This window comes from Chaetodon trifascialis, chromosome 5 (assembly GCF_039877785.1).
Source record: "Chaetodon trifascialis isolate fChaTrf1 chromosome 5, fChaTrf1.hap1, whole genome shotgun sequence".
In the NCBI taxonomy this organism is placed as follows: domain Eukaryota; kingdom Metazoa; phylum Chordata; class Actinopteri; order Chaetodontiformes; family Chaetodontidae; genus Chaetodon; species Chaetodon trifascialis.
Genome location: NC_092060.1, coordinates 9,817,501 through 9,840,698, shown reverse-complemented (window position 1 = coordinate 9,840,698; position 23,198 = coordinate 9,817,501). Strand labels below are relative to the sequence as shown.

Genomic DNA, 23,198 nt, shown 5'->3' with positions numbered 1-23,198 from the left:
TTTGACAATTGTTTTAAAGTCTGTCCGTCTCAAGCCCCCAGTTTATGAAGTACAACAGTAAATCCCTCCATGTTTCAGAAGGGTTGTGTTGGTTAAGGTTAGGATTGGCGTGCAGCTTTTTTGTACATATCAGACATAAAACATGATGGATTTTTGTAAATATAAATGTTACTTTTCTGTGAGGTCTGAAAATCATTACTGATGTTCAGGGTTAGGGTACACAATACACAATTCGTGGCTTGACTCTGATGCTCACATTAACAGTTAAACACTTAAACCATTTATCTTGTTACATTGTGAAGTTTCACACATTAACTCACCAACATTGAGTTTACAAATTAGAAAAACATTGCCCTTTAGTCATGAATGTAATAATACCACAACTGTGGTGTTGTTATACATTATGTACGGAGCTGACTCATTCTGTCTCCTCACAATGACCTCATTCAGAAGATGAGATAAGATTTGTTTTATTGGCCTCAGACACACAGTATCTAATTGTTATAATCTTTGAAGTTTACTATCATACAGACGCTTGGTCAACAGACAAAGAGCACAAGCTTCAGCACTGCTCATGTCCTCATTTCACCTTTCAGGCTGGACAGAAAATAAACAGAAGCATCAGTGGACTCTTAACACCTACAGCAGATAGAAACATTACACAGCAACAACATGCACTTTCTTATTGGACAAAGATGACTGGGTTCCTACAATGCTTTGCTGGGAAACCCAACACTGTCCTACTATATATAGCTGGGGCTTTTCACACTGTGCATGACTGCTCGTGTCAAGTCACATGACTCAAGATATGTGGGTGGACACACACGCAGACATGCACGGACGCACGCTCTTCACTCACATGCAGAAGCACCTACACAGAGGCTGAGGGTGCGGAGGCGGTGAGGGAATGAGAAGAACTTTATTGAGTTGGCTCTGACGTGTTGCTTCCCGTGACCTGACTCTCATTTGCTCTGTCTCCCCAAGCGTCTCGCCCTCTGTCTCGGTCTGAGCCACATGCTGATCAGCGTTCTGTGCTCTCCGTTTGATCTCTGATGGGCTGTTTTCTGACGCATCTTGCTGAATAGATAATCATTGTGTAAGTGACTACCGCCAACAATTTCCCCTATCAGCCACCCCCCCCCCATACTGAATGCATGCTATAACCATATGAACAGACACAACTGTGCTCAGCTCAGTCTTTTAGTGGCATTAATTTGTTCTGTTTCACAACAAAATGCACATAAAGTCATTAGGCAAATAAACAATACAAACACAAACAGAATGCAAAATGAAAAAGTCAGAGTGTCAGAAGGAGCAGAGTTTTAGCAGACAGCTGGTGGCCAAGTAAAGCGAATGTGTGACCCAATAGTTGGGAAGTAACTGCATCCCAAACTCTCCAACCCTTAAAAATGAAGCTCTGTTACGTCTCTCATGTTAACACGTTTTTACAAGAAGAATTGAGAGTATTTTTCTGCACTTTCTTCTCTTGCAGAGCTACTCTGCAGTCTGTAAATATTTGTTCAGGGACATGTTTTTTATTCTTTTAGGTTTGTACTCCAGGACACTGGAATAGAAACAATAACCATGGGGTTAAAGTGCTGACTCAGTGCTGTAGGAGTGTGTGAGGGTATTCAGATTCCTGTTGGCTGACCAGCAGTCGAGCTCTTTTTATATACAGTCCCTCCAATTTTATGACTGTGCAGGTCAGTCATCCTAAATATAGCAGCTTTCAATGGCCAAAAAGTGGAGTTTTCCTGCCTAGCCAAGTCACATGACCATGCCCTGTCACCTGACCTCAGTCCAACCGATCATGTGTTTCACTAACTGAAGACTAGACCAAAGGCAAAAAGGCCCCCGAACAAACAAGAAGAGCAGACGCTAACAATGGAAGTGTTTGTTGATGTCTGTGTGTTCTGGACGTCACACGGTGACTGAATGCAAATGATTTGCAACCAAATATTAAACGTCTCATCACCAAAAATCTCATCACGACTTCCACTTACTTTGTTTCCACAGCTTTTATTCCGGTGTCGGTCACATCAGTTGTCATGTTGTTATCATGTGACCCAAGTATGGATTTTCACTCACATGACAGCAGTTGTGAGTTGTGAGACGTGGCTGATAGCTGTGGAAAAACCAAGTAAGTGGACCTTGTGACTTTTTGGCAAACTGCTAAGGTCAAGAATTAACCTGCAAGGTCAAATAAATAACTTATTAGTAAATAACAATTAACTGACTGATAGCGATCAACTTTATTAAAATCTATCCTAATTTGTCAAAATATTTTCTACAACAAAGACCAAGAGTTTACAGTCATGCTAGCAGCTTTGTGAGGCTAAATGCTAAAGTCAGCATGCTAACATGCTCATATATACATTTGTGTATGTGTGTGTGTGTGTCTCACTTTTTAAAACCCTTTAAACCCTTTGTCTCTGAAATTTGGCCTACCCATGAAACAAGACCAAACTAAATATGATGACCATGACGATATTCTGTATCTGTCTATCCACACACACACGCACACACATATATGGCGGTGGCAAGAAAAAAGTGTTAGAGGATCACTAAAGTCAGCAGGATCATCCTCTGGGGACTATGAATGTCTGTACAAAACAGACCCTCAATTCTAAGATATTATATATTAAACCAACCCCCAGATGAGCCAATCAGAGCTCAGCTGTGAATGTGTGTTGATAGGTGAAAGTTTTGTTAAACCACCCTTAAGATAAAGGCATTAGATAGATGCAGTGGGTTTTAGCATTCAATGTTTATTTTATCCCCACAGACCCCTGCACCACTGTGATTGTTGCTGATTTGCTGGAGATAGTGTCAACGCTGGTGAAAGTCAGTGATGTTACAGCAGCACGGTGACCTGTTACATGGACTACACTTAAAGCAGTTTAAACAGTACACAAAGACCTGAACATGATTTTTATCAAATAAATGTTTCAGTTCCCCAAAAAACTCTGCGATGACATCTGAATAATAAAAGTTCATAAACACTCATTGAACAAGTCGACCGCAGTGTATTTTTCACCCACAGTCAACAGTCTGTGTCTCTCCGGACATCTCTGTCTGCCTGTCAATCACTGAAACTATGAGAGTGTATTTGAACTCAGCAACATCAAAGCTCCTTCATTTTATCATTCAAGTTGACTTCAGTAGAAACGCTTTCAAGTCTTTCTCTCACTCCACCCCCTCTGTCTGTCGGTCGGGCCCTCGAATCGAGGCCTCACAAAGTGTATCTCAGTTCACCGCTCAGGTTCAAGTCAGGATCCTCTTCTTCACATGGATGTGGCCTCAGTCTGCTCCATCAGAGTCAGACTGAGCCATTATTTTCTGCACAATGCTCATTTAACTCAGTACAGTCTGCCTCTTTGGCATCAAGTGTTGTCTCGGAGCAGCGTGGATACACCTTCAGTCCTAGTGGATCAAAGGTGTGCTTCTTTTCTGTAGGTGAGCGGGTTTGGCAGGTAGAGGGGGTTTGGTGTAGGCAGGCGGAGAGCGCTGACTATCATCTACGAAGGCCTTCCTGAGCTGCGCCACGCGGCCTCCGTGATCAGACTCTACGCAGAGCACGATCTCTGAGAAGTGGAGAAAGGGACAGAGTGAGGTCACAAAATATGAGTAATATCCATGTCACCACCTAAACATTCAAACCTCCTGCTGTGATATATTCACTACATTTTGGACCATCAACGACTACATGACAAGATATAATTTGTTCAGTGTGATAAATGATCAGAAGTGAGCCAACAACACGAGCAGCAGCTGGTTGGGGAAAAGTGTTTCCATACATGTGCTGACACCAGGACAGCTTTACAGAGGACCACAGTTTTTACTCAGTGCTAAGAGTCCTCCGCCGGTTTAGAACAGCACTAGACACAAAGAAAAAGATCAAAAATCGCTGCAGTAGAAGCAGAGATCTCCTTCCTTGTCAAAACCTGCTGTCTACGTTACGCACAGCACAACTCAACTGATCTCAGCTCGACTGGTCGGACTTTCAGGTGAAAACAGACCCGTCGTAAGCTTTGTGACAACAGATCTCTGTTTTTTCAGAGAGTCCAGTGGGGTTTTAAATGTTTTATTTAGACCCATTAAAACAAATGAAGGTCACTCAGTCTTTAAATTTGTCTGAAAAATAAACTGCAGAGTCATGGTTTCATTACACCACCACTATAAGCAGGTTCTTCTCACAAAGTCCATACGATGCACCAGTGCTACGAAGCAACGAAAAGTACATCTACTCAAGTATTATAGAATAACAATTCTGGGCTTCATTGTACTCCACTCCATTTATATGACAGATATGGGAGATTAGGAGATTAAGATTTAACAAACAAAACATCAGTTTATAAAATATGAAACAATATTGTCAATGAAACTATTGAACGGCCTTTACATGTTAATGGATTAGTGATAGTAATCCAACAATAAAATATATATCATAACACTGTAACTGTGTAAAGAATATGTTTTCTGTTGTTGGTACATGTAGCGGTGACATCTTATTTTTGTATATAGATGATTTTTCAGTAATTAATCTATACAACACAGAAATGCATATATTTACCATGTGGTCGCATTTCTACATGTACACATACCTAATTAGGATCAGTAAATGAGCATCACAGACTTAAATGCATTTAAAATCACATAAATCAGACTCTGCACCTCCTCCCTCCTCTCTTGCTTTCTTACCTCTGTCCTGGGGGCTGGCCCTCTCTGTGTCTGACAGCTGGGCTTTGAGCGGCGGCTGGTCGCCATGGCTACTAAGATGGGGCCTGTAGAGAGGAACCCAGTCGCTGTGGTTGTCTGAGCTGCCGCCTGATTCAGTGTCGCTGTCCTCGGTGGGGTCCTTCGGGTCGTCATCGGCGCTGCAGGACTCCACGTCCTCCTCAGACGACTGGCCGCTCGGTGAAGCTGGGTCACACTGTGTGTAAGTGGGACACAATTTGCTGGTAAGACTCTGTTCATCTTAGCCTCCCAACTTCAAAACCCACATGCAAACACATGAACTCACGCTAACATCTGTGAGGGACAGCTGGATGTCTTCTTTAAAGCCGAGCTGCTGGGCCTCTCTTCCTGGCAGCAAGTCCGCTGTCTGGATGCCATTCATATTATTGCCGCGAACTCTGGAAGACAAAGACGTCCATTTTTAGTCCCGCAGACAGCGGTCCCAACGTTTTAATCAATTCTCCAGTTAGTCATAAGGCAAATAACCTCTATAATCCAATTGGAACGAGGAGGCTGCGAGCTGACTGAAACTCTTTACTTCACTGTTCATCTTATCAAAGTCAATCACAGTTAGTTCATTTGCTGAAGGGGCTGAAGCTTTGTTAAGGTGGCAGAAACCTACGGGGATGTTCTCATGCGTTGGTTTAGAGACATGTTGCACTGCTGGATGAGCTGTCATGGCTCAAAAAATGATGCTGTTATGAAAAGTAATTAAATGTCCCACTGAAACTAAAAGAAGAGAAACCCAATAAGTCAAATGAGTTCATCAGTCTTTGATTTGTTTGGTTTGGAAACAAACAAAGTGTGAAATGTAAGACATTTGCATGTTCTGGACATTCTTTTGAATAAACTGATTGAATTAAATCACATGCTTGAGACTTTCTCAGAAGCTCATGTTACCAACACGTGCGGGGTGGACATGGTGGAGGAGATGCATTATATTTACTGTCTAATGTTTGTGAAAGAAGCAGCAGTCACTGCTCGACTGCATCGACTGCTCTGCTGTGTTGCTGGACGTCTGCAGTCTGCTTTCCTATCTTCCTAATCATATTTAGGTTGATGTCAAAAAAGCCACAATCAGCATCTACCTGTTGTTCATGAGGCTCTGGAGGAGTCTGGAGGACCTGAACTCGTCCACCTCTCCGATCACACTGACGCTCACGTCTCCGTCCCGACCGAGCAGCCAGGTCACATGTTTATGGTAAGCTGGAAGAAAAAGAAAAGGCAAGAAAACACTTCATGGGTTAGCTTAATGCAAATATGTTTTCATCCCTCATCAAGATTCTGGTGAAACTCTCAGACAATGTAATTCTGGCTTTTATCCAGAAGGTGGTGCTGTCCTATAAGTATAGGGCTTTGGAAAGTTCACACAACCACAACAGAATATGACTTCTCTTTCTTCTCACTGGAGAAAAACCATTGTGTCTCATTGCAAAACATTAGTCATGGCAGGTTATTGATAAACCAGGTTTAAATAATGAGGGATCGCTGCCAAAGGAAAGGAAATCAGTGAATAACAGTGATGTCATTCCTGACCGAGAGCAGGCAGGGCTACATGAAACTGACCTGGGGACAGAAACTTCCTCTAAAGTTTGAGGACATCGTGTTGTGTCAATGTTTAGTCTTTTTTGTGTGTGTTACATGCTGCATTAGCTGAAACGAGGAGCAAAACTGTTTCATTCTCTCTTAATTTTATAAGTAGTTAATATAAATGACTATTTTTTATGTCTAGAATGAATAAATAGTATAATCATATAATGACTACGCTGTATATTGTTTGTTAGCTCATCTTCACGTCGTAATACACAGGGGTAAATTCCAAACACAACACCTTTTTATTCCATTACATCTACACACTGGAGTGTTTTCACCTGTTACCTCATCAGTACCCTGAAATAAACACTGCTCCACTGTGTGATAACAGGTGTTTTCCATGACAGGATGGAAAGTGACAAAGGTGTTACACCTGCCATGACATCACTGACTGGGGTGTGGCTTCAAAACTCCATCAGGAGTTGTCTGCCACTTGAATTTCAATGCAGATTTACCCTTTGAAAGATCACGTAGGAGCGCATAGAAACAATCGCCTCCTGACAGCGGCTGACGCGAACAAAGGCGGCTCTGTTTCTGTTCATATTTTAGGGAATGTCTTGTGTTTGCGTGAAGTCGCTCGGTACATAAGGGTACATTGTGTAGACGTCTCAGCCTGATGTCAACTCTGAGCTAAGTCATGGCCGGTCTGCGCAACACACCTTTACGTTCACCTCACGGGGTTAGAACTGTGATTACAGGACATAAAGGCCTGAGGACTGAGCTGCCTGTCTTTGTTACTACCACACCCACAAATTAAACAGAAATGCAGCCCATAATAGAAATCTTTATTCACAGAACTAACTGCCTATTTAAGTGACACTGATAGCCTTGCATGTTCATGTAATGATTGTCCTTCCGGCAGCGGCACAGTGAACAAAGCATAAAAGACGTCTAACTGGATTGTAGGTTGTATAACACAAACACGCGGTCAATGCGCACTCGGTCGCCTCTCAGGTGACACGGCAGAGATTGGGTAAACAAAGACGGTAACTTAATATGTGGTTTAAAGTGTGGCGACGCCCAAAACCACAGGGCTTACTCAATCTTATTTAGCCCATAGAACCATTCAACTGGCGCTGATAGAGTCTGTCTGTCAAACACACACATGCACTCACACAGTATTACACACACACTCTCATTGTGCAGCAGAACCAGTGGAGGTGATAGGGTGTCAGTGAGTCAGATAAACACTGTAAATGGAGGAAGGGTGGGTGAAATGAGTGAGACAGACAGGTAGAGCAGACAAGGACACACCGGCAGAGCAATGAAAAGATTGGGTGTAATTTAAAGACATTAATCAGATTGGTAACCTGAGAGGCTGTTACTACACAGCTTGTGTATCATGTGCACTCAGAGGTTAGAAGATTTCTGATCAACGTTAATTCGGTGTAAGAGGGCTTGAATGTACAATTTTCCCTAAACTGAAATATGTAAAATAAACTATAATAAGTGCGAGTGTGAGTATTTGGACCTCCCAAATAAAGAGAAGGTAATAGTCATATTAGTAATTAACTATATTTTGAGAAAAAACCCACTAATTACTCTCCATATAGACACATGTGTGATAATTCTATGACGCATAAATAGGGCCAGGATTTTAAAAATACCAATCCAAATCCCCTCCAGCCACATCCCTCCTCCAGAACAGTTTGACTTGCAACCCAAATTTGTGGGGATCTTCGGTTGCATTCATTTATTTCACTGTTAAATTATATTTTCTGCCAATCTGATCTCCCTTTATGCTGCTTAAAAGCCTTCACACTACCAGGATGCAACTCTCAGGAGGTTTTGACTATCAAATTTAAAGATATTTAATCTAAAAATGTCAGAATAAACAGAATCGGAAACTAAGATTTAAGAAATAGTTCAATATTTTGGGAAATACGTTTCTTCACGTTGTTGCTGAGAGTTAGATGAGAAGTTGCCACACAGCTACCTGTACATTCAACATGAAGCTACAGTCAGCAGGTGGTTAGCTTAGCTTAGCATAAAAACTGGAAACAGAGGGAAACAGCTAGCCTGATGGTCGCAGAGATTATTCCTACACTTTGTTTTTTTGTCACGCATTAAATAAACAAGATAAAACGTGTTACCTGGCGAGCTTTAGAGGTGCTGGTACGTGGATTTTGTTACCCTCAGATAGCAGTTTCGCCCTGTTTCCAGTCTTTATGCTAAAGTTAAGCTAACTGGCTGAAGGGTGCATCCTATAACCTAAATATTGGCAAGAAAGCAAACAAGCACATTTCCTAACTACAACTTAGAGTTTTGTTAAATGAAGGCCACATTTAAACAGCAGGCTCTGTCTGTCTGTCTGTCTGTCTGTCTGTCTGTCTGTCTGTCTGTCTGTCTGTCTGTCTGTTTGTTTGTAGGAAATCATACTCTTACTGCAGCGTAATGGAATGAAATGCGTGTGTTCTCTATGTGCCAGTACTTCCCACCAGTGTAACCAGTACAATAAAGCCAGTGTTGCACTCTACCTTTCTTTGGCCTGGTGTCTTTGTCGTGTTTTCCTTCCCTCTCCTCCCTCTCCTCCCGCTCTCTCCAGCGGCGTACCTGCTCCTCTCTCATCTTCAAGAACAGGATCCTCTTCTGCTCCTCGCTGAGGGCCTCCAGCACCTCGGGCTCCACCCACATGTCCTCCAGGATTTTAGCCAGCATCCTGCCTCGAAACGGCCGTCAGCCCCTCTGTCTCTCCGTCTAGTGGGTTGTGTTTCAGCGGCGGCGTACGATCGCTCCTTTTCCCTGCTCCAGAGTCAGGTTCCCTTTTCTTTGAAGGAAGCGGGATCAGGTGCAGTCTAACTGCTGGAGGTCACTGTAGTGTCCTTTGTTGAGTGCTCTTCCTTGGTACACTAGGAGTGTGTCAGGCTCTCTGGGGGTGAAGGCAGTGTGTGTCCAGATAAACTGAGCTCTGAAGGTTGCTGTTGTGGTTTTTACAGAGAGAGAGAGAGAGAGAGAGAGAGAGAGAGAGAGAGAGATTATATCTACTGTATTGTTTTGCTCCCCTCCATTCAATCCTGCTCTGGCTGGCAGAACACAATAGGCCCAAAGCAAATAAGCCCCAGTGCCAAATGTAGTGTGTGTGTGTATGTGTGTGTGCTGATTTGTGTGTGCATGCAGTGTTTACTCTGCATACAGTAAGCAGCGAGAATGCCACTGTGCTTTCAAACACTGACAGGCAAACAGGGGCAGTTTCAGTATGTCAGCACACACACACACACACACGCTCACACAGGGCGTTAATGACTGCATGCTATCTCAGTGTAACAGACACAGATAGACAGCAAAAGACAGCTTTATGACTTGAATTTTAACATTAGCTATAGCTCTCTCTCTTTCTCACACACACACATACACACCTGCACACACACACACACTCACACCACTTGGCCTGTTTGTAGCACCTTATCAACACGTGGCACAGATAGCCATCAACAATCAGTTAGAATTCATCCAGGAAGTCCTCACGAGTTAAATCCCAGAGAACAACCTTCACCTTAAAGTGTGTGTAAACAGCCTGTATAAAGGCAGCCGCTGCACACACGTTTGAAAGATGTGAACAGTGAGCCAGAGCCAATAGGGTTTGAGTTTGAGGTAACGGTTCACCAATCCACGCTTGAAGGCGGTCAAACATTACAGCGAAGCCGTAGACGCCAACAGAAGTAAAACATCACCTTTAAAGTTAGTGTTTCAGGTGTGGCAGATGCTGAACCATAGAATTACACTAAACCTCACACTAGACCTGTGCATGAGTAATTCTATGCTTTCAGCTAAACTGAGCAGTAAAACAATTATTTTCTGCCTTGAACAGCTGATTCTGGACTGAATGCAAAGCTGTGAAAAAGTTTGTCAAGAAAAACAAGATGAATTTTCTGTATAAAGTCAAAGCTTAACATTTTGGGAAGTTCGATGAGAAGGTCGATGTTTGTAACGTCACAGTTATTGTACAGACATGAGAAAGGTATCAATGTTCTCCTCTTAACTATTTGTGATGAAGCGTATTTCCCAAAATATGAAATTATTCCTTTCAGAGGGGCGAAGAACATGGAGGGAGCATCTTGTTGTAAATACATATTATACTTAAAATGAATAATGTTGTGGTATTAAAACCACAGCAGGTCATAAATCTCTGAACTAGGCACCAGGTTCTCACTTCATTGTTTCTAATCTTCTTACTTAAGTAGTAAAACTTCAGTTTGCTGCACTTTCAGTTCATTTATATTCAAATAAATGTACATTAAGTTGCATTATTAGTCTTAGGTCCAACATCCATCCATTCATTCATCTGTAGACGCAGCACTTCTCAAGTCTCTCTCAGCAGTTTTTGCGGGTAAGGCTTTTGTGATGCATGTTCTTGTCCGCGAGAGTGTCTATTGTCTAACGACTGACAGGGGGTGTGCTTTCATTCATTGTTTCATAGTGTAGGAGCTGTGAAGCCCTTTAAGACTCTGCGATTAAGAGCAACATGAATAAACTGGCCCTGACATGAAGATTTACTACAGCCCAATCTGTGGCAAATTGCTCAATTTTTCCCATAAAAGGATCACACTTCTGAGCAGTCTTATACCTGAATCACAGCTCCTACAAGAAGAAATATTCACATCAACACATCAAACTAATCACAGACAATAACAGCCCCCCCACACACACACAGACACACACCTCAGAAAACTGAACATCACACAAGGACACAGTGAGAACGCAGCAGCTCAGCAGCCGTACGCTCAACTCTGCTATTCAAATATGAAGGCATTCGGGTCTGGCTCTGTGCCAACATGCAAATAGGCCCGGGGTTTGCCTCTGTCTCACATGCAGGGAACAGAAAGGCAGGGAGAGGAGAGTAAGGTATGTGCGTGGCATACTGAGAGAAAAGTTTGAAAAGTCCCTCAGTCTGAGAAAACACTGGCCATTTCACAGCCGGCGAGGAGAGTGTGAGAGATAAATGAACTCAGACGGGCCGCAGAATGGTAATCACAACAAAGACAGACAGACAGAAAGAGAGACGAGGACAGAGGAGGGACAGTGGACTTACTCAGTGGTTGCCAGCCGGTAGCATCTCCCAGCGCCGCTCTGAGTTTCAGCGCCTCTGTGACTGTGGTATGATGAGTGTGTGTGACGTTTGTGTGTGTGTGTGTGTGTGTGTGTGTGTGTGTGTGTGTGTGTGTGGTATCAGGTCAGTCGTCAGCAGCAGTGGTATGCAGGCTCAGCCCTACTCTGCTGCATTTGTACTGAATAGGAGTGGGATGGGCTGACATCACTGCATTCATTTTTCCCTCCTCCTTCTTCCTCCTCTCCTTCACTTCTCTCCTTCACGTTCCTACAATGCAACAAAGAAATAAAATAACAGCTGTTGGTGAAATATTATCAAGATAAATGTTTCTACATCTTGATATCGCTATAAATAACTTGAAGCTTAATGTTTCTATTCTGCTCCCTCATGACATTTAGTAGCATTCAAGGACACAAGGAATTTAATTTCCCCTGACAGACTCTGTAACATACGTAACAGCAACAGCATCGGCAGTGGGAGTCTTTTTTCTGTTTTTACTGTTTTAATGTGATCTGACAGTCTGCGTGGCCGTGTTCACCCCACGTCTTTCTTCCTCTTCCAGCAGGAAGTCCTGCTGACTTGGTTTGAATCCATTAATCACAACACCACACGTGCAGGAAGGAATCTGTATATCTATTTTCCGTCAACAGGTTGTTGACACACCTATCACGGCAGCAGTTATTGTTTGGTGTTCACAATGCTCATGATGCCAAATCAAATGAGTCCAGTTGGCTGGTGTAAATGTCAGTCACATGTCTCTGAGTAATTATAGCTCGGGGTAATAATATAATACAAGTGGATTCAGTTGATGCATAAATGACGATCTTATCTCCTGCTTTTCACTGACTGTTCATCGTAAATGAAATCTTGCTGTAAATATTAGCCGCTCCTTCTCTTACATTGTTTTCTCTTGATGTTTGCAGTCCGTACGACTGAGTGAGAATAACAGTTTGACCTGTTTATCTGCATGCTGAATCACTGTGGCCATAAAGTGGCAGCTACCTAACAGGATAATGGTGAAGGACAGAAAGGAATATGAGAGTAGCACAAGTGGAGACGAGGGTAACACTTTATGTTATGGGTTTGTAATTTATTGATAATTTCATCATGGTTTCTTTGATAGAACTTTGCCTTTTTGGCACAAAATGTAATTCCCAGAAAAAAAAAACAGTTTCCACAAGTAAATTAATAATTATTTATCTGCCATTTATTTAAAACTTTATTCTACATGTTTGTCCAATTTGTTTGTGAACAAATTTCACATTTCTGCCTGGTTGTGCTCTGACTAAAAGCCCCCTTGGGTTATGCTGCCTTAGGTTTTTTTTTTTCTTTAGAATTAGTACCAAGTTACCAAGCTTTTCTTTAGGTAACATGAGTAAATGATGTAAATTATGGATGAGTAAAATACAGCATTAACAAGTTATGAAGTCAGCTAAGTGAGTCAGTAATGTCAGATGAGGGTAAAGTTAGCCAAGGCCAGCCAACATACGCTGGCTCCTGGTAAAAGTAGTGTAGCAGGAAATCACATATATGAAAACTAAGAAATGCATGATTAAGACAAGGTCATTTAAAGATCTTTGAAGAGTTTGTTTGAGGAGTGAAAACATCCCCGGGTCAGTGAGATTCACCCCAAACATCCACCATATTACGCAAAATGAAACCACAGCTGTCATCGGTCAATACAGTTGGGTTTCCAGCAAAACCAGTGTTTCAGTGATACCAGACACCCGCCTGTCTCTCAGTTTGTTGTCAGGTCAGGGAGCTGCAGGTCAGCCCACACAAACACATGCTTTGTTCTGCTGCTTTTGTGAGGACCAATATTTAGTTTTTGGACTTTCCTTCCTTAAATCGTTCCTAAAATCTATACATAGCCAACAATCCGACCAAAGAGCCTCAATTCATGTTCAAAGTTAACTTCTCACTCCAAACGTGAACCTAAAGTTAATGTCCACCACACTCAGAGCTCATTTCTAAGCCTCACTGTGGGTGTAACCAGCCCTCACCCCTACCTGTCCCCCAGGAATGACCCAGATTTAAAGACAGTTGGTCAAAGTGGGTTTTCACTTCCTGTTTTCCTAATCTTAACATTGGTCTGAGGACATGTGGCTCTCAAAAAGCTTGAAATAGGAGCGTGCACGCATAAGCAAACACACAATCTCTTTCCCACTGGAGTCAAGGTCGATGAGGGAAAACAAAACAGCGATTTACATACGTGAGGAGACCTGGAGGTGAAACACAAACACCCTCATCACAATGCCAGCAGGACACTTTCTGGTCAGTTTAAGATGGGCTAACTGTGTGTTTGTGTAAACCTGCATGCTGTTTTTGCAGTGTGCACAGAAAGCACGTTTCCTCCACAGGTCTGACCCTGCCACACCACTTTTCCTCTAATTAGTAATTAGACCACACCTTTAAAATCCCACTATTTACAGGAATTATCAAGAACCAGGAAATAAGTTTCCACAGGAAACTAGCGAGTCATCCATGTCTAACCCTCTTACCTTTGTATTTCACCTGCATGGCACAGCTTGGAAAGAGGTGTGTCTCAAGTCCCTACAGTTATCAACACATCGTCACTGTATGTGAAGCAGCGTGGAAAGGCTGAGACGTGGTCACGTTCAACATGGGAATGGTGCGTGTACAGCACCCTCTGATGGACGAAGGGAGAACAGCAAGTCAAAGAGGATCCGATTCTGTGCTCATGTTATTATTGCTAAATAATAATAATAATAATAATAATAATAATAATAATAATAATAATAATAATAATAATAATAATAATAATAATAATAATGAGAAGAAATCACATGCACCAAGTGAGTGCTTCACATTTTTTCTGCAAAGTTCTGAGTAATTTTGGACTTTCTATAAAATGTCATGTAGTACTGAATGAAAATACAGTGTGACTGAATGAATAGTGGTCCAAATGAGAATTATTACTGAGCACAATTAGCGCTCTGTAAGTCCAAAAGTCTCATTTTTACCTCTTCTGTGAGAAATCTGATGATAACTCAACTTGTCTTTTTGGAGCTCTTAAGGAGATAGCCCCAACAAATTTAGTTTGAAAGAAATGAAACTGTGTGTTTGGCAATTTGATTAATATTACTGGAGTTTCAGATGTCTCTGAAGTGGAACTGAATTTTCATTTATCGGTGAGCTATTCCTTTAAGGCAGTGTTTGAGGCCCCTGCAGGTTAATGCAGCCCTGCTCTAAAGTTCGTTTTGGACAGCTTTCACCGAAAGTGCACAGTCGACAGCTTTTTCCATGACCTTTGGACTTTACTATTGAACATGCATCAAAAGGCAGAAACCAAGCAGAGGCATCCAATAAGTCTCTGTTCTCTGCTGAGACCAAATCTGCATAATTTATCTCGTTCCAGTGTATCCATGTGCTGTTTTTAATTTGCCGTCTAATACAAAACACAGATTAGAATTACGATCGCTCAAGTGACACCAACTGCGCTTTCTCTTTTAACCACAAGATTGTGCTTCCCATCATGCTTTTGGGGGCCTTATTCAACAACATGGTCAGACAGATTTTCCAGCACAAAATTATTGGTATTCCAACATGTTCTCCCCTCAACCACCCCATGTTTAATGCATGGGCCCCACTGACATGGAGCCTGCTCTGTGAAAAGGATGTGCATTAGCATGGAGTCACATGAGAGACGTATGTGGTTCAACAGACCGCAGCCAAAGTGTTGCTTTGGTCCCCACAGTAATTTCACTGACAGAACAAGCAGTGCTGGAGCATGCACCCTTAGGTGGTCCATATAATGTGGCACCGTGATACCGTATGTTTCTACACAATTTGCATAATGAGTTTTAAGATGACTTTAACATCATTACACTACACAGGCTGCTATTATCAGCCACATGCAGCAATATAAGCATCAACTGTAGATGCTGATGTACTAAAGTTCCTGAATTAAATTCAAAGAACATCTAACTGTAAGCAGGTTTTCTATGGATCATAAGTCCTGTATTGTTTGTGGGTATCAGCAGGGAGCTGGTTCACTGGTTGCATAGCTCAATAAAGTAGAATTACTGTAAACATACAGGAGCAGCCGACAACAGTTAAAGCAGCGTCACTGGCTTTTCTGGTTACTTGGGGATAGTGGAACAAGCTGTGGACAAAAGTTTGAGATATTATTAATTTAGAAAGTTACTGTGGCTGATGTGTTAGGAAGCAATCACTTATTTACACACCCACAGAGTTGTGTTTATGGCCACCCTGCAAATGCAGGTCAAATTATTCACTCTACTTTTAGCTCTGTTTTGGTCTCCACCTTCTCCTGTGGGAACTATCTGGCTCTTCAGCTGCTCAGTCTCCACTAGTTTCACCAGCTAGTCGCTGCCTTTGTCTGTCTTCTGTTTAGTGCTGGACAGGTCGTGTGCAGTGGACTTTTAGCTAAAAACTTCTGCAGCTGAAAACAAGGTGACAGGAGCTGTGAGAGTGAAGCAAAATCATGAAGTTGGCAATACAGAGCTGGGTGATAATTCTTTGTGGGTTCATCACTACAAGCTCAGTCGTGTGATTAACTGTGAATATAACAATACGAATGAGTGCAGCTTTAATTTTCAGGTGCTCGATGTTCCTGATACAATATTTAGAAGAAAAAAATGGATAACATGTTCAGCAAAGCATTGATAAAAATGGGAAATATTGTTAGCATCAGTAGAAATGTTCATTTTTTGCAGCTGGTATGCAACAATTGCCGAAAGCTAGCTTGTTAGCTGGTGGCATTGCCCACCAGGCTCAAAAGAGACAGACAACAATACAGACAACACTGTAGAAAGGTTCACACTTAAAGAACCGCTGAGACCTTCTTTCTGAGATGTTAAGTGGCGGGAAAATACAAGCAAATTTAATTTAGATACCTGAATACACAAAGAGTTACTGCTAGAAGCTGCTTATGTTTCATCACTTGATTCATTTGTTTATTGAGTGTCAGTTCAACTGAACCATTAAAAATAGTGAGCGCTCTGGTGCCACACAAAGGGCAACGAACCAGATAGTGAAAACAATCTGACTGCATGAGAGAAAACTTGTTTTTTTTCTTGGAAAAAATGACCAGAGACAGGTGAGTTACATAGATCTTTGATGTCATGTATTCTTTTTATACCAGAAAAGCAGATATGCTCTTTTAGCCCAGTTTACAGTGATGCAGCACTCACCGACAGGACTAAGGGTTTAACTCCCAGCATGCATGGCAAATTGGATATAACTCTGCTCTGAGGTGCTTCACATACTGTAATAGCATCCCTCAAATACTGTATGTTAGCTCATCAGAGGGAAACTTTCATGGGCCACCTGAGGAACAGTCACACTTCCATATTTTTTATATGTCTTCATATTTACTGCTTGGCACAGAATGTGGCACTGTTGCTATGGTGACTGGTCTGTCTGTTGACCTGGCTGCCCAGTAGACTCATCGTTGGTCCACACACACACACACACACGCACGCACGCACGCACGCACGCACGCACGCACGCACGCACGCACGCACGCACGCACGCACACTTTAACACACATGGCACATTCTGTCACCATGTTGGCAAGGTTGCCAATGTTTCTTCTTTCTCTCACTCTCTCTCTGTCTCTCATGCACACACACACACACACACACACACACACACACACACACACACACACGCGTGTGAACACAAACAGTCAGACAATGGGTTTCCCCACAGGAAAAAAAAATGCAGCCTTCAAGATGTTTGCCCGTGTACATTTTTCTTTCTCTTTCTCTGGGGAAATTTTGTGGAATCTGGTGACGATCAATTCGTCACTGTCTCTTCCACTTCCTTCAGAGCAAATAAGAAGCAGGACAGACTGACAGATATACTTTGTTTCTTTTACACAAACACACACGCCGTCTCTGCTGTTGCCTTTATATTCCACCTCAGTATTAAGGACAAGTGGTCACAGGTGGAAGTGACTGATGCTCAAATGAAGACCCCTCCCCCCCATTCGCCTCCCTCACGTGGAGGGATGTGTGTCATTGTAACCCGCTTTTTCATGCCTGTGGATATAATGACCCAGATGAGAGCCACACATACATACTGACATGTTTCAGCACACCCACAACTGCTGACATGTCATGTCCCCCTCCTCTTCAGTGGTAATGAATGCTGATGAGGTAGTCGAGGGAATCACTGGAGTCCAACAGATAGCAGTGCAGCTAAATAATGATGACGGTATGATGTTTCTTCTTTCCTTTCTTCTAATCCCCTCCTGGCTCTAGTTCCATATTTAACATTCAGACATGGGAGTGGTGTTTTTTTCCTTTGAGCAGTTGTCCATCCAGCAGCAGAGCATGGATTTGTAGTTGTGTTCCTGGACACCTGGTGAACGTCCACTGTATTCACCAGCTAGCTGCTAAAATGCTATTCTGTTGTTTGACGCTGGGCAGGAAGCCATATTTCTCACAACTAAAATAGCAAAATTGTGGGCCAGAAGAATCAGCTGAAAGATGCTTGGCACCACAAGGGACCCCCTTCACATTCAAAATGGTCATGTGACTCATTGCTAATATAAAAATATTGATAATCGAAGCTTTAGGTTGAAATCAACTTGGATGCAAACAATTTTTCTCCTCTCCATCTCAATATTTCAGCAAAATATTGCTCTTAATATACAGCATTAACTATAAACAAGTTTTCTGGGACTCCTGTTTATTTACATAAACATCGCTTAACTGATGCAAATAGGATTTTGAAATATTTTGTTCAAATGTTCAGACGAAACAACTTCTCCAATGTTGTCAGGGGAGTTTGATTTACGATTAGTGAAACCAGCTTTGAAAGATTCTGAAGCAACTCCCTCATCTTCAGTGGTGAATCTGTGCACACACACACACACACACACACACACACACACACACACACACACACACACACACAGATTAACATCAAATATCAGAGATGCACACATCCTTTTACACTGTAAAGCACATTCAGCTGCAAAGTCCTCTGATCAAAATCAAAGACCCACAGCATGTGCACACACATTCAAGTGTGTGTGTGTGTGTGTGTGTGTGTGTGTTTGTGTGTGTGTGTGTGTGTGTGTGTGTGTGTGTGTGTGTGTGTGTGTGTGTGTGTGTGTGTGTGTGTGTGTGTGTTGTATGTGTGCCTGTAATGCCTTCTGCTTGTGCGTGTGTGTACCCCAGCTGTCTCACAGAGCTCCCTGTTGTTTGGCCTGCCACGGCAGACGGAGCCAATGCTGTAAACTCTGTGGATCGATGCTCGTTTGGAGGATTTCTCTATTTAATTCCACCTCAGTCAGCAGCACTGCATTCTTTTCTGTGTGTGTTAGTGTGTGTGCACACTTGGGTGCATGAATATGTGTCCTTGTATGTGCACATGTGTATCTTTATCCTATACTGAGTTGTCTGTTTGAGCGTGTGCAGAGAAATGCTGCAGGAGGTCTCAGCGTGTGTGGATGTTGACATCTATGTGTGCATTTCTTTCGCCTACACACACACACACACACACACACACACACACACACACACACACACACACACACACACACACACACACACACACAGCAGCAACGGCTAAAGACACACACCATCAGTCTGTCTTGCACCTCCCCCTTGCTTTTATTATGTTCACAATGTTATTACTTGCACACACTAACATCAGCATATTGATTTATATTCCCCACTACCTGCTTTTATTTAATGTGCTAACACACATGCACACACAAACTCTTCATGCCAGCACACACACACACACACACACACACACACACACACACACACACACACACACACACACACACACACACACACACACACACACAGGTAAATGCATGCATGACGACACACATACATATACTTACTCTGACACCACAGCCGCGCACATTAACACACTTATATGCACCATCACAGGAGACCACCCTCCCCAACAAACGAAAAACGCAAGCTGTTAGCTTTTCTCCTCACCAGCTACCTCCCCTTTCCCTCCCCTCCCTCCCTCCCGCCTATTGTCACATCAGGGATTTCCAGTGTTCCCAACACGTTGCCGCCATCACAGCCCTGCAGATGTCACTTAGCTGCAGACACACCTCTTCATTTCTCCATCCATCCCTCCGCCTCTCGTGGGACACGGAGGAGGGACAGAAGAGGGAGCAGTGAGTGCATGTGTGTGTGTGTCTGTGTATGTGTGTGTGTCTGTGGCTTCAGAGGGGGAAGGGAGCCCGGCAGGTTAATGAATTAGTAATTAGGATTGACACTGCGTCTGCAGTGGGTTTCCCCCAAACTGTTTCCACCACTCTCTCTGGTCATCTGTGCATCCTCTGAACTCTCTTTGTCATCCTGAACCCTGTGAACACTGTAATCTCCTTGCATAACCCCCCTTTACCTGTCTCACTTTGGGCATCGCCCCTCTAACCTTCTCCTCCCCTTGCCTCTTGCCTTCAAACACACATCAGGCTCTTTTGTTCTGTCCACATCCTCACTCTTGTTTAATGCACCTCTCTCTCTTCTACTTAATACCTCTTTTCTCTCTTCCTCTTCTCTTCTCGTCTCTTTTCCACTACTCCCCTCTTCTTCTATCTCCTTTTAATGTGCTATTGATCACTGGAGATCGCTCTATTGGCTGAGGTTCTCAATCCATGCAGACGTTACATTAAAGCTTGGCACCACTGCGAATTACAAGGACTGTTTTTTGAGATCCCTGAAGAAAATACTGTAAAATTTGACAGCAGACATTGCAGAGCCATACAGTATGTGTGATTGCATACTGCTTCTGTTTATGACCTTGAGGTGCACCAGCATGAGGGACAGCAAGAGAACACTGTTCTATATGCTTTAAAGACAATACAAATGGTTTGAAATGGCTCTTGGCTTGGTTTGCCTGTGCTGGTTTTACACTTGGGACATGAGTGAGAGTGAAACAGCAGGTTGAAAGGGAGTGAAAAATGGTTGGTGGGCATATTTCTTGTACAGTACAAGAAATGTCCTCTGTGCTTTGTCAAGGGCAGCGTGGACAGAGGCTAATTTACAGTATGCGCTCACAGATTACATGAACTACTTGTCCATCAGTAAGAATCTTAACATTTTGTGTTAGATCCTCTGTCATCCAACACTGAACATGGCAGCATCAGCGCAGACTTTGTGATGGCATGATCACAGATATTTTAAACCATGCCTTGTTATCACTCTTTCTCTCTATCTAATACTTTGGAAACAATCAGACTCCCTGTCCATCCCCCAGTTTGACAAAGGCATGTGGGCACAAACACATACACATACAATAGGCCTACATACATATACAAATACAGACAGACAAAAGAATGTACACTCTATTAATAACAAATCAAAGTTTTTTTTTAACAGAAAATGTCACCTAACACTGAAAGCTATTCATCTTTGTTCTCCAGCCTACATAACTGGTTGTCTTCTTTACAGTGGTTTAATTAGTGGTGTTTCTCTTATGGGTAGGTTGTAATTATAGTCCCACCACAAAAGAAGGAGCATTGGCAGTCTCCAGAATGACTAGAACCTTTAGAAAAGAGGAACCGACAAAGATCAGCAGAAAAATACTGTAAATACCACAAGTGATGAATGTGGTCAGAGTAACTGTGAAGACATTTGATTGCTTTCAACAATTTGACCAAGAGTATGTTCAGTATGTGAAAGCTGTGTCTGTGAGGATAAGCAGGTATATGGATAATGAATGGATAGATGGAAAACTTTGGTTCACAAAACAGTAACCTTGTTGGGATATTGTTAATGTTGATAACCAAACAAACAGCAGTCTGTTTATCTGTAATTCCTAGGACACAAATATCACAGATTAACAACAACCAGCAGGTCAAAGGTCGGGGCCATGTTGCTGTTACAATAAAACACAGAAGAACTGCAACATACTAAAATGTAACACAAACATCTGAAACCCTCCATCATCAGTTTTCCACCATTTGTGGAGGATTACTCAAAGCTAGCATGACAAAAGCTAATTCAAGCAAAAGCTATGCTTCACATGTACTGTATGTGCTGGTTGCACTGACTTACAATGACTTACCTCCATTTATGTGGTCATGATTAGATCTTACATTATCAGTTTTATTTACTGCCATATCTAAGAATCTATAAAAGCAGGCTATTGACTGTTTCATGGGTCATGTTTTTCCTTGCAGACATCAAATTCCTATCTAAACCAGTTTACAGCATGACCAATGCTACTTCCAGAATATGACAGCTGCAGGACTTTGGACCTTGGACAGCACTATTTGACTGCCTGTAAATCATCTGCACAGACTGTTTTTCTGGTCAATTCCCAAACCTTTTCCCAAACAACATTTGTTCCCAATGCTAGTATGAGGTGGAATAAATAAATACATATCAAGTTGAATAACCGTGGAACCATCCAATGGTCTTTTGAGCATCACTGGACCTCAGTCTGAGAACCACTCTTTGTTCACTCTGTGCCTAGTTCCTCTGCTAAAGTTAAAACCTAACCGATTATAATGATATCTTAAATTGAAGGTCTGGGCGGTTATATCATCTGTGGCCAGAGAGGAGGACTTGTGTCAACACAACTGCCAGTGCTAATCTTCACTGCAGGCTACACTGTCTGATATCAACAGGCCCTCGAGTCACGTCCCGTTCACACCGCGCGCTAACCACGGGAGAGTGATGGTCCTCCTGAGCAGTCCGAGGAGCGGAATTACAATTTCTCAGCTGCCACTCAAACACACAGAGGCTCCACAGAGAGGAGGAGACGGAGAGGACGCGTCCGTTCATCCATCCATTCATCAATCCGCTCAGTAATCGCTCTCCGCCGCCTGGATCTCCCGCGTGCCCCTACCAGCCTGCGCGGAGGCGCGAGACTACACCACGAGCTTCGGTCGGTCGGCGGCGACGGCAGTGAACAACGGTCGCACGCGCATACCGGTGAGAGGGGGGCAGCTGGGAAGGACGCACAGCGTGGAGAGAAAAAAGAGCCGTCTGTCAGTTTTATTCCCCGGTGTGGATGTAGGGAGACGGAGGGGGAGTGAGGACCACCGCCGCAAAACTCCCCATTTCAGCCTGAGCGCATTTAACTGGTGAGTGAAGAAACGATACGTTTGGCTTTTCTATCGAGGTTAAGGTTTAAAGTGTTAGGCTATCATTTCTAAGCTAGTAGAGCTACAAATCTCTGTTTAACCGGCAATTATAGTGTACCCCACGCTTAGATAGCCTGTCATATATTTTAGTTAATTAGCGAGACGAGCAAAAGCATTTCTCACGGAGGCTGAGGTTTCACGTCCTGTTTTTCTTGCTAATCTGTGAGCAAAAATGTACACACAGCCTGCAGCCTACTCGCACCGGCAGGCTTTCGGACAGCAGTGTTTGTGGAGCTAATATAGGCTGAAAGATATGCACCGTGCGGGCCGTGGGATTTTATGGAGGTGTGTGTTTTCACTCTCTCTCCCCCCTCTGTCCCCCGAGAAGAGAAAGAGAAAAGCATTTCCTTTCCGCTTTTAGGAGGACAAGTCGATCTTGAAACGCGACCAAGGTCTATTTTGGAGGAAAAGAAAGACACCGGCCTCAATTGAGCTTTAACCGTGTCTCCCAGCCATCCTGTTGTCATGGTTACTGGCTCGAGGAGGCTGGGAGAACATGGCTGTCTCGCGCTGTGGTCTCTCTCTCTCTCTCCCCCCCTCTCTCTTTAACACACACACACACACACACACACACACACACACACACACACACACACACACACACACACACACACACACAGACAATACGCCATGTCTATTTGGTGTTTGTTAATGTCTTTTTAAGTGTATTGGGAGCCACTCTCGTAAAAGAACCGGGCA

General features: G+C 43.0%; 2 protein-coding genes across 2 annotated transcripts in view; one reads left to right on the top strand and one right to left on the bottom strand.

The window, feature by feature from the left end:
- Positions 1-2,747: 2,747 nt before the first annotated feature.
- Positions 2,748-11,524, bottom strand: LOC139331394 (SH2 domain-containing protein 4A). The gene is made up of 6 exons (XM_070962850.1): positions 11,360-11,524; positions 8,808-9,248; positions 5,826-5,943; positions 5,024-5,135; positions 4,702-4,933; positions 2,748-3,584 (listed from the first exon to the last, which is right to left on the bottom strand). Exons 2-6 carry the CDS (start codon positions 8,986-8,988, stop codon positions 3,424-3,426), a joined length of 804 nt encoding a protein of 267 aa, XP_070818951.1. The 5' UTR covers positions 8,989-9,248; positions 11,360-11,524; the 3' UTR covers positions 2,748-3,423.
- A 10,492-nt stretch (positions 11,525-22,016) lies between these two features.
- psd2 (pleckstrin and Sec7 domain containing 2) overlaps positions 22,017-23,198 on the top strand; it is a 33,278-nt gene continuing 32,096 nt past the window's right edge. Inside the window, exon 1 of the mRNA XM_070962388.1 lies at positions 22,017-22,439. The gene's annotated coding sequence lies outside the window, so the exon portion shown is untranslated. The remainder of the gene's footprint in view (positions 22,440-23,198) is intronic.

What these genes read in the sequence shown, in the direction of transcription:
- LOC139331394 (XM_070962850.1), bottom strand. Translation starts at nt 8,988, where the DNA reads ATGCTGGCTAAAATCCTGGAGGACATGTGGGTGGAGCCCGAGGTGCTG. An exon ending in AGACACCAGGCCAAAGAAAG is followed by an intron (nt 5,944 to 8,807) that starts GTAGAGTGCAAC and finishes TTTTTCTTCCAG; the next exon opens with CTTACCATAAACATGTGACC. An exon ending in TGTCCCTCACAGATGTTAGC is followed by an intron (nt 4,934 to 5,023) that starts GTGAGTTCATGT and finishes ACTTACACACAG; the next exon opens with TGTGACCCAGCTTCACCGAG.